Source organism: Callithrix jacchus, chromosome 10 (genome assembly GCF_049354715.1).
Source record: "Callithrix jacchus isolate 240 chromosome 10, calJac240_pri, whole genome shotgun sequence".
NCBI lineage: Eukaryota > Metazoa > Chordata > Mammalia > Primates > Cebidae > Callithrix > Callithrix jacchus.
Genome location: NC_133511.1, coordinates 69,763,177 through 69,775,575, shown reverse-complemented (window position 1 = coordinate 69,775,575; position 12,399 = coordinate 69,763,177). Strand labels below are relative to the sequence as shown.

Below are 12,399 nucleotides of genomic sequence, written 5' to 3'. Positions count from 1 at the left end.
AAGAATCGTGAAAACATTGGCTTTGAACTAGGGCTCAGTGTCCCCAGAAAATGCCCAATGTCCCTTGCCTTACAGGTTTTACACATGCTGTTTCCTCTTCCTGGTGTATTCCTCTGTTCAAGCCCACTTTATCCTTATAAACTCTAAATCCTTGACTAATTCTTAATAGTGAATCCCTTGCCTGCCAAAAGAGCCTCTGTCTTTTTTTTTTATGTCTGATATGTCCCATTGAACTTTAATTGATTTTAATGTCTGCCCATCCTCCAATCCAGACTGTGACCTCCTTGAGAAAGGGGGCATGATCCTTCAACTCTATGCCTTAAAATCTAGCATAATCCTTCACATATAATAGATGCTCAATAAGTGATTGACACATTTGATAAGATAAATACTATTTGAGGGCTTAACAGAGACCAGGCAAAATGATGATAATTATTTTGCATATCATTTAATTTTCACTGCTTCCCTACTTTACAGATAAAGAACTAATGTTCAAAAAATAGTTTTTCCTAAATAAATACCAAGAAGCAAATATTTTATCAAGGCTATCCAATATTTTGGCTGGGCCACACTGGAAGTTGTCTTAGGCCACACATAAAATACGCACTAATGATAGCTAATGAACTAAAAAAAAAAAAATCACAAAAACATTTCATAATGTTTTAAGAAAGTTTACAAATCTGCATTGGTCTGCAGGTTGGACAAGCTTGTTTTACATGGAGGGAAGGGACCAGGAGAAAAAAACAATTATTATAACATTCTAAAATATGTTTCTATGCCAAAAACATTTAAGACTATGCTCAAAGACTTTTCCACCTACCCCCCCTACCCACACTCGGGATAGATCTTCTCTGCTGTCCTACCCTTTCCTCTCCCATGAGGGCCTGTATTTCCAGCTTTCGATTTGCTGTCTCTTTCCAGCATCCCAGGGGTCTTTTTGGCATCCTTATCCCCCAGAGAATTGCTACCCTCTGTTAGGGTGCTAATAATAGGATAAATACTCCAGCTCTTTTGCTCTCCACATTCTAGCCCCTGTAGGACCAGACTATCACATCCTGCCTCAGACCTGGTAAGTTTGTCTGTTTGGTCTTCTCATTGTGCCCTTTACATGGTTGAACAAAGATACGACTGCCACTAAGATAATGTTTTTACTGAGGTAATCTCTACTTCATATTAAAAGGACTTACAAATGAATCACACTTTTGACCACTGCTTTGTGGCTATGTAGTTTAATTGCCTCTTCAGACAACTGTCTCCCCTAGTAAGTAATCACCACTGCAGCCTATGAAGTAGGAATCGAGCTCTCCAGATCTCACAGATAGGGAAACAGTTTGAGAGAGTTTATGTGGCTTGACTGAGATCACACAGCTGGTGAGATGTAAAGCTGGGATTTGAATCTGGCTGCCCTTGGGCATCCATGAATGAGTGCTAAATTCTAGGTTGGTCACTTCCCGATGCTCATGAGTACCTCCAAGGTAAAGAACTTGCTCCTTTCCTCATGAGACAGCCTTATTCCTGGCATTTGAACTCCTATTCTTATGTATTTTAGGTAAGGCCTTTCTTATACCAAGTGCTAAAATAATTCAGAAGAAAGCAGGGGAATGAGGAGCATAAAGGAGCGTTATTATTCTGGAGAGCTATCTGGAGGAGGCAGGGAGTCTCTCCTTGCCTGATCTCAGTAGGCAGGTGAGTCAGAGGAAAATAACACTAGAGTATAGGCAGAAAAGGTTCACAGGCAGAGAGAAGAAAGCTTTGAGCCTCTAGCTATTCACTGTGGAAAGGGCTCTGCAGCCATGCCACGCCACCCACTCCCAGCCTAGACATCACTGAATCAGACTAAAGTGGCAAAGGCTCCTTTGAACATGGTGATAACCCATCTTCTACCTTGCATATGTTCCCAGTGCTGTAAGATCTCACCCTGAGTGTTTTTCATGAGGTCTAACTCAAATATTAGTAGGAGAGTCAAGAAGTGAGGACCCCAAGGCTCTCGCCTCAACCTTGACCACTTTCCTAAAATCCAGGAATATGGTGCTCAACATACGCTCTTCCAGCTTCACTTTCCCCCTCTGTGCAAAGGAAGCGAGACAAAAGGGACTTGTGCTCATTATGCTGTGTAGTTCCAGATCAAGGGTGGAGCAAAAGTTTTTTGAGTAACAGTTCAAGGGCTGAGAAAACCCAATTCAATTATTAAAAGGCTGAGATGGAGGAAGGAAAGAAGGGAGGGAAAGAAAGTAGAGCTGTCTCATTCGTGACTGGATTACTCAGCTCTCAATTTTCTCCACAAAGGGTACTGAAGCACAGACACTCCAAAAACAATGTCTTACATAAATGTATGTCCCTGTGTCTTCTGAGTACAGCCTTGCTCATGCATTTTGCACAATAACATATACAGATACACACAATCACATGCCCAGCCAAACACTGTGTTCTCACTCATCAAATGGAACAGTTTTACATGCATCATTTCACAAGGTCCTTCACAGTCTGATTTCTCTATCCCAGACCTTTCAACTACCATGAAGGCTAAAATCTCTTCCAGGGTTGCTTGGGCCCAGGCTGGATGGTGGAAATTCAGGGAGATATTATAGAACAGAAAAACAGGAAATGTATGCAGGGATGATGAGACAGAAAGGAACAAGGTGACTTGCTCAATATGAGAGTGACAGCCACAGTTAACACTTGGATGGAAAGGAGGCATCCTGGACCACAGTTCCTTCCAGCAGATCACATTAGAAGACCTTACCCTTTTCTTTCCTGCTCCTGCCCCTTTCCCCAAAGCAGTTTCCTATGATCTCTGGGTATGGGTAGCTGATGCTAGAGAAGGCAAGGAGCATTGCATTCTAAGATTAGGAATACAGATGGCATCACTACAGAGTACAACTGGTTCCATTATCTCTGTTTAAATTAACAATTGGAACATAGTCACACACAATCATATCAGAAGCTCTTTTCAATAGAGGTATTTTTCTCTCTACTCTCTCCTCTCTCCTATGTCTATTTCTGGCTCTCATTTCTATCAGCATCTGTATAGGACACCTGAGGCAAGTGCAGGATCCTTGTACTAAACAGAAACCAAGCAATCTTACACCTGTATGAGGCTACCAGACACTCAGCCTCTCACCTGTGTTACTGTTCCTGGTCAGACTAGGTTCAGAGCCTCATCAATGGGTTATTTTAGGCTCGATGGCTTGAAAAACTCATCCAAGATCTTTACTCCTTCCTATCAATTCCCTTCAGACCTGATCTTTCCATCTTGAAAAGTAACCACATTGGAGTCTTCTATCCAATCTGCCTGAACTTTTATCATTAACATTACTTTTATATTGTCACACAGGCAGAGATGCATCAGAAGAAAAAAATATTAGAGTACAGGCAAAAGAGGACTCACAGGTAGAGAATAAAGCTGTAAAAGTCTCTAGCCATAGCCTATCACCAGAGAAAAGGTTCTACAGCCATGCCCCTTACCCACAGCGTGCAGCCTGCAGCCTGCAGCCTGCGGCCTGGACATCATTGAATCAGACAGAAGTGTGAAGGGCTCCTTTGAACCTGGGAGATAGTAACCCACCTCCTGCCTTGCATTATTTCCCAGTGCCCTACTATCTTCCCATCCTGGATGCTTTTCATGAAGTCTAATGCAAATATTTCCTGCTGTTCAGCCATAGCATACGGATGAATCCCAGCTGCTTCATCTCTCAGGGATTCCTAGGGCTCAGAGCAAGGCAGTGAGGTCTTCTCTACCCACTTTACTTGGCCATGAAACTCACAAACCACAGCCATCAGAACCCAACCTCCTTTCTGCTCATGGGAATTCCAGGCCTGGAGGCATCCCACTTTTGGATTGCTTTTCCCTTCTGCTCCATGTATGCCCTGGCAGTGCTGGGCAACATGGTGGTGCTGCTAGTGGTACGTTCAGAGCCTATATTGCACCAGCCCATGTACCTGTTCCTATGCATGCTGTCTACCATTGACCTCGTCCTCTGCACCTCCACTGTACCCAAGCTTCTTGCATTATTTTGGGCAAAAGACGCTGAGATCACCTTTGGAGCCTGTGCTGCCCAGATGTTCTTTATCCATGGCTTCTCAGCTGTAGAATCTGGTATCCTGCTAGCAATGGCCTTTGACCGCTACTTAGCCATCTGCCGGCCTCTGCACTATGGGTCATTGCTCTCCCCAGAGACTGTAGGCAAGCTGGGGGCTGCAGCCATGCTTCGTGGCTTGGGACTCATGACCCCACTCACCTGCTTATTGGCAAGACTGAGCTACTGCAGTCGAGCGGTGGCCCACTCCTACTGTGAGCACATGGCTGTAGTGAAGCTGGCTTGTGGGAGAACACAGCCAAACAATATCTATGGCATCACAGCTGCCACACTAGTGGTGGGCACTGACTCTATCTGTATTGCTGTCTCCTATGCACTCATCCTCCGGGCTGTGTTAGGCCTCTCCTCCAAGGAGGCAAGGGCTAAGACCTTTGGCACTTGTGGCTCCCACCTGGGTGTCATCCTTGTCTTCTACACACCAGGACTCTTCTCCTTCTACACACAGCGGTTTGGCCAGCACGTGCCCCGGCACATCCACATCCTCCTGGCTGACCTCTACCTGGTTGTGCCACCCATGCTCAACCCCATCATCTATGGCATAAAGACCAAGCAGATCCAGGATGGGGCCCTCCAGCTGCCGAATTGGGGCCCTGCTCAGTCATAAAGTCTTCAACCCCACCCTGAAACCCTTATCTTCTCCCCTCAACCTTTGGGCAATGTTTGAGACTGGTGGCTCCCAACATGATAGGGACACAGAAATATACAGTCAATGGTAGCTGTATTTTGACAAGGAGCAACAGCAAAGTCAGATTGTGGAAGATCTGTCAGATGTTTCTTTCTTACAAAGTAGATATGGTTACAAAATTCGGGGAACCCCTGTCTAATGGGAAATATGGCTACCAAACTGATGATGGCTTCCCAGGAAATCTAATTCTCCTGTCTGACATTGTTCCTATCTTCCAGAAGACCTTGATAAAATGGGAAATATATACCTACTGGTCTGACAAGGAGAAATAACCCTCATCCACAGGCAGGTGTTTGTTCTCTGATAGGAATGCCTACATACCTTCCTCAGCAAGCTCTACAACTGACTGGGGAGAAATGTGTGCACACACACACATGCACACACACCCATGCATAGAATCAGGCAGAGAGGCAGAGACAGGGCACTTAGCAATTAGCCATAGGGATGATAACAAAATGAGAATCCTGAGCAAACTGTCCAGTGTTCACAAGAATAAGTAACAAGTATAATGTCAATCTAAGAAGGTTTTCTGGAAGAGTTTTTATCTTTTCACTGAGCATGCACTTTGGGCCAAATGTTGCTAAAATCTAGGGCAAATTAGGTCAAGGGGCCTCCTCTCGTGATGACTGCTCACTGTTAGAGGGAATCACACAAGGAAACAGCGGCCAAACTGAATCATGCTATCTCAGTTGTCCCTCAGTATATGGAGGATTGGTTCCAGAAACCCCACATAAACCAAAATCCATGCATATTCCAAGTGGGCCCTAAGAGCAGAAATATGCAAAAGGTTGGCTCTCCTTATGTGCAGGTGTTATGTCCTACAATTCCTGTATTTTTTTATCTGTGTTTGGTTAAAAACAATCTGCATGTAAGTGGACCTGCATATTTCAAACCCATGTCGTTCAAAGGTCAAACTGTAAAGAACAGAGGCCATGAGTGTAAGAACACCAACTTCCTCAGAAGAAATGAGCCCCCAGGCCACACTCCATCTCTATGCAGGTAAGACCATGCCTGGTTGTAAGGTGCAGGAGCAAAGCCTAAGGCAAGATGTCATCTTAAGTCTTTCCTTCTAAGCCCTGGGAGTGGCCTTGTGCAGCTTCCCTCAAGCATCAAAGGTCCAGGGAAGGAACCAGTTCCCTAATTTGGGGAGAAAACAGGGAACTCTGCCCGATTTGACCTCCTGAGGCAGGTTTATAAAAATGAAAATCATAAAATGCTGGCAGCCACTAGAGAGCTATTTGTCTCCTGGGTAAAGCATTTTAATAAACTTGGAAAGAGCTTAAACAGGAGAAGGCCTCTAATGGGTTCAGGATGTCCTGGGTCGTCAGAACTGCAGCCAGTCGGGCAGTGAATTCGTTTAACATTCTGCAGTGCACCAAGAGGATACACATTTACTGTAGTCTCATAACTATCTGATGAGATAATTATCCCCAATTTACAGAGCCAGAGGCAGAAGATTAGGAAGACAGTTGCTTGCCCAAAAAAGCAAGTGAATTTCTAATTCTAAATTTTATGCCTTTTATTCTTTACCGGGCAAGTTACTATAAATCTAGACCCTAGGACAAAGAATCTAGTAATTCTGATCCAAGGGTGAGAGGATAACTTTCCTTCTAACATCAATGACATTTCTGAAATATGCAATATGCCAAACACTATTCTAGGTGTTGGACACATAATGGTGATTCAGGAAGATAAATTTTTGATGGCATCTTGAATACAGGACCCAGCAAAACTCTCCCATGTACTCTCAGTGACTGTCATATTACTTAACCTGAAACCATCCAAATAATTCTTCCTTCACCCCAGGTTTCAGCACACATGAGTCTGGTAGTCTTAATTTGCCCACAGACATCCCAGGTTGTCAAAAAATCAGAGGCCACAGATTAGCCAGTAAATTCTATTCTCCAGGATTCTTAACTCAAACTGTAGGAGAAATCAAGAAAACTTGCTACATCTTATTTGGGACTATATTGGCTATGGCTGGATTATTTTTCCCAAAGCTCTTTTTTTAAATGCGGTATAATTTACATAAAATACATCTTCAACAAATACATGTACATCAGTATAAACACCATCTCAATCAAGATGCAAACTATCAGCTGGGCTCATGCCTACCATGAGAGACTCAGGCAGACAGATTGCTCCAAGCCCCCCAGTTCGAAATCAGCCCGGACAATATAGCAAGCCTTCATCTACAAAAAGTACAAAAATTAGCCTGTAGTCCAAGCTACTCAGGAGGCTGAGAAGTGGGAGGATCTCTTGAGCCTGTCTGGATTGAGGCTGCAGTGAACTGTGATTACACCCCTACTCTGTAGCCTGGGTGACTGAGATCTTATCTCAAAAAAAGAAAACAAAATTCACAATCACAAAATGTTCCCTTGTGCTCCTTCCCAGCAATGCCCTCACTGCTTCATGGAGATAACCATTGTTCTACTGTTCAATATTTGATCACTTTGGATTCAATTTCATTTACTGTTCTACAAATTTACATAAATAAAATTATACAATAGATATGCTTTGACTTCTTTGACTCAACGTAATGTTTTTGAGATTCATGTTGTGTGCATTAATTGTTAATTTCTTATTGCTAAGTAATTTTTCATTGTATGAACATATCAAAGTTTATTTTTGGACACCTGAGTTTCTCATATTTTGCTATTATGAATAAAACTGCTATGAATATTTCTTAACCTACCGGTGAAATGGCTGCGTCAGAGGCTAAGTATATGTTTAATATAACCTGCTTTTCCAAAGGAATTACACTATTTTTTTTTTTTTTTTTTTTTGAGACAGAGTTTTGCTCTTGTTACCTAGACTGGAGTGCAATGGCGCGATCTCGGCTCACCGCAACCTCCGCCTCCTGGGTTCAGGCAATTCTCCTGCCTCAGCCTCCCGAGTAGCTGGGATTACAGGCACGCACCACCATGCCCAGCTAATTTTTGTATTTTTAGTAGAGACGGGGTTTCACCATGTTAACCAGGATGGTCTCGATCTCTTGACCTCGTGATCCACCCGCCTCGGCCTCCCAAAGTGCTGGGATTACAGACTTGAGCCACCACGCCCAGCCCAGGAATTACACTATTTTTTAATCTCACCAGTGATGTATAACCGTTCCCAGTTGTTCCACATCCTGGTCAGTCCTCGATATTGTCATTCTTTTTTTCATTTTAGCCAGTCCATTAGCTAAAACTAAACTAGTAACTTATTGTGATTTTAATTTGCATTTCTCTAATGATATTGAGCAACTTCTGATGTGCTTTCTATTCATGCATATGCCTTCTGTAGAATGTTAAAGTCTTTTGCCCCCTTTTAATAAATTTTTAATTTTGTCATTGATTTATAACTAGCTGTTTATATATTCTGGATACAAGTAATTTGCCAGATAGATATACATAGTGAAAATATTTTATCCAACTTTGTGACTTGCCTTTTGATTACTTTTTTTGATACAAGGTCTCACTCTGTTACCCAGGTGGGAGTGCAGTGGTGTGACCTCAGCTCACTTACAACCTCAACCTACCAGGCTTCAAGTAATCCTCCCACCTAAGCCTCCCAAATAGCTGGGACTACAGGCATGAGCTACAACGCCCAGCTAGTTTTGTGTGTGTGTGTGTGTGTGTGTGTGTGTGTGTAGAGATAGGGTTTCACCATGTTGCCCAGGCTGGTCTCAAAATCCTGGGCTCAAGTGCTCCAACCACCTCAGCCTCCCAAGTACTGGGATTACAGGTGTGAGCCACACCACCTGACCTTCATTTTCTTACTAGTATCTTTTGATTACAAGAAATTTTTGGTTATGATGAAGTCCAAATAATCACAACTAGTTAGTGCTTTGTTTATAGATTTAGCTTTTAATTTTAGGACTATGATCCAACATGAATAAAAACTGCATATGTTATAACCTAGAGTTCAAGATTTATTTGTTTCAGCATTATTAAAGATTCTTTTCTGAATTGACTTGCCTCGGCAACTGGATCAAGAAAGTGTCCGTGCTATACTTTCTTAATAATGATAGTATTATAGTAAGTCTCAAAATGAAGCAATCTGTCTTCTAGCACTGTACTTCCACAGTGGTCCGTATTATTTTAAACACATACATATGAAAATCCTATATATTTTAAATCAATTTTTTCATTTCTACAAAAATTCTTGCTAGAGTTTTTATTGTATTCCGTTTTTTAATTGTATTGTACTGGCTAGGACCTCCAACACATTGTTGAATAAAACTAGTAAACCAGACATCTTTGCTGTGTTTCTGATCTTTGTTTTCCTTTTGTTAACACCTTCATTGAGATTATTCAAATACTATACAATTCACTGATTTAAAGTGAATCGTTGCAGTCTGGTTTCTAGTATATCCATAGACACATGCAACCATCACCACAGTCAATTTTAGAACCTTTTCCTCACCTCAAAACCAAACCTCATACCCTATAGTTATCACCCTCATTCTCCTGCCCCTGCCAGCCCAAAGCAACCACTAGTTGGCTTCCTCCTGCCTCTCTAGATTTCCCTGTTCCAGACTTTCACATGAATGAAAACGTATGGGACTTTGGGACTGACTTCTTTTACTTAGCATAATGCTTTGTAGATTCATCCATGTCGTAGCATGTATCAGTATGTCACTTCATTTTCTGGCTGAGTAATATTCCATTGTATGAATATATACTACATTGTGTTGATCCATTAGTCAGTTGACAGCTATTTAGGTTGTTTCCCCCTTTTGGCTATTACAGATACTGTGACTATAACATTGTGTACAACTGTCTGTGTCCGCATATGTTTTCATTCCTCTTGGGAATATACCTAGAAGTAGAGTTTATTGGTCATGTGGTAACTGTTTAACCATTTGAGGAACTGCCAAAGTTTTTCTAGAGCAGCTGCATCATTATACATTTCTCCTACCAGAAGTGTATGAGAGTTTCAATATGTTCACATCCTAACTAATGCCACCTATGGTCTCTCCTTCTTATATTAACAGCTTTATTGAGGTATAATTTATATGCAAAAAACTGCACCTGTTTTGTGTAGACAGTTTGAGTTTGGACATATGCATACATCCATGGGCTTGCTTCTGAATTTAGGAGGGTGGTATTGAGTCCTTCATCATGTAACATGTTGACTATACACTTCTCACAGATGCTATGTTGAAAACTACACATCTATTGAAATTTGATGCAAGTTTTCGTCAAGAACGGTGTTGAATGTGGTAAATTATTTTTCTTCACATAGGTAATCATCTGATTCTTCTGCTTTATGCTGCTGATGCAGTATACTAAACTCCATTTTTATTTTTATTTTTTGAGATGTAGTCTCACGCTGTTGTCCAGGCCGGAATGCAGTGGTACAATCTCAGCTCACTGCAACTTCCACCTCGTGGGTTCAAGCAGTTCTCCTGCCTCAGCCTCCTGAGTAGCTGGGACTACAGGCTTGCACCACCACATCTGGCTAATTTTTGTATTTTTAGTAGAGATAGGGTTTTGCCTTGTTTCCCAGGATGGTCTCGAACTCCTGACCTCAGATGAACTGCTCCCCTTGACCTCCCAAACTGCTACAATATACTTGCTTATTTTTAAATATTAAACTACCTTGCATTCCTGGAATAAACCCCACTTGGTCATGACGTATTATATTTATATATTGCTGGATTCAGTTTACTAATATTTTCATAAGGATAGTTATGTTTATGTTCATGATAGATATTGCTCATTTATTTTTTTTGTAATTCCATATCAGGTTTTTATATCAGGGTTTTGCTTACTCACAAAACATATTGGAAACTAATCCCTTATACTCTATTTTCTGATAATATTTATGTAACATTTATTTTTTAAATATTTGATAGAACTCTGCAGGAAAGAAACCTGGATATGAAGGAGGTTTTATTTCATGTTCAATTTTTTTTTAATTTTTTATTGGATTATAGGTTTTGGGGTACATGAGCAGAGCATGCAAGACAGTTGCGTAGGTACACACATGGCAGTGTGCTTTGCTTTTCTTCTCCCCTTCACCCACATTTGGCGTTTCTCCCCAGGCTATCCCTCCCCACCTCCCCCTCCCACTGGCCCTCCCCTTTTCCCCCCCAATAGACCCCACTGTTTAGTACTCCCCTTTCTGTGTCCATGTGTTCTCATTTTTCATCACCCGCCTATGAGTGAGAATATGCGGTGTTTCATTTTCTGTTCTTGTGTCAGTTTGCTGAGGATGATGTTTTCCAGATTCATCCATGTCCCTACAAACGACACAAACTCATCATTTCTGATTGCTGCATAATATTCCATGGTGTATATGTGCCACATTTTTCCAATCCAGTCTATTATCAATGGGCATTTGGGTTGATTCCAGGTCTTTGCTATTGTAAACAGTGCTGCAATGAACATTCGTGTACATGTGTCCTTATAGTAGAACGATTTATAGTCTTTTGGATATATACCCAGTAATGGGATTGCTGGGTCAAATGGAATTTCTATTTCTAAGGCCTTGAGGAATCGCCACACTGTCTTCCACAATGGTTGAACTAATTTACACTCCCACCAACAGTGTAAAAGTGTTCCTTTTTCTCCACATCCTCTCCAGCATCTGTTGTCTCCAGATTTTTTAATGATCGCCATTCTAACTGGCGTGAGATGGTATCTCAATGTGGTTTTGATTTGCATCGCTCTGATGACCAGTGACGATGAGCATTTTTTCATATGATTGTTGGCCTCATATATGTCGTCTTTCGTAAAGTATCTGTTCATATCCTTTGCCCACTTTTGAATGGGCTTGTTTGTTTTTTTCCTGTAAATCTGTTTGAGTTCTTTGTAAATTCTGGATATCAGCCCTTTGTCAGATGGGTAGACTGCAAAAATTTTTTCCCATTCTGTTGGTTGCCGATCCACTCTAGTGATTGTTTCTTTGGCCGTGCAGAAGCTGTGGAGTTTCATTAGGTCCCATTTGTCTATTTTGGCTTTTGTTGCCAATGCTTTTGGTGTTTTGTTCATGAAGTCCTTGCCTACTCCTATGTCCTGGATGGTTTTGCCTAGATTTCCTTCTAGGGTTTTTATGGTGCCAGGTCTTATGTTTAAGTCTTTAATCCATCTGTAGTTAATTTTAGTGTAAAGTGTCAGGAAGGGGTTCAGTTTCTGCTTTCTGCACATGGCTAGCCAGTTTTCCCAACACCATTTGTTAAACATGGAATCCTTTCCCCATTGCTTGTTTTTGTCGGGTTTATCAAAGATTGTATAGTTGTATGTATGTTGTGTTGCCTCCGGTGCCTCTGTTTTGTTCCATTGGTCTATATCTCTGTTTTGGTACCAGTACCATGCTGTTTTGATTACTGTAGCCTTGTAGTATAGTTTGAAATCCGGTAGTGTGAATCCCCCCGCTGTGTTCTTTTTGCTTAGAATTGACTTGGCTATGCGGGCTCTCTTTTGGTTCCATATGAAGTTCATGGTGGTTTTTTCCAGTTCTGTGAAGAAAGTCAATGGTAGCTTGATGGGGATAGCGTTGATTCTGTAAATTACTTTGGGCAGTATAGCCATTTTCACGATGTTAATTCTTCCTAACCATGAACATGGAATGTTTCTCCATCTGTTTGTGTCCTCTCTGATTTCGTTGAGCAGTGGTTTGTAGTTCTCC

General features: G+C 41.6%; 1 protein-coding gene across 1 annotated transcript; it reads left to right on the top strand.

Moving 5' to 3' along the window:
• The first annotated feature begins 3,753 nt into the window (after positions 1–3,753).
• LOC100387405 (olfactory receptor 52P1-like) lies at positions 3,754–4,701 on the top strand. The gene has a single exon (XM_002754854.3). The coding sequence runs from the start codon at positions 3,754–3,756 to the stop codon at positions 4,699–4,701; it is 948 nt and encodes a 315-aa protein (XP_002754900.2).
• Positions 4,702–12,399: the final 7,698 nt, after the last annotated feature.

Bases quoted from the DNA above. Each gene is read 5' to 3' on its own strand.
- LOC100387405 (XM_002754854.3), top strand. From the start codon at position 3,754: ATGAAACTCACAAACCACAGCCATCAGAACCCAACCTCCTTTCTGCTC.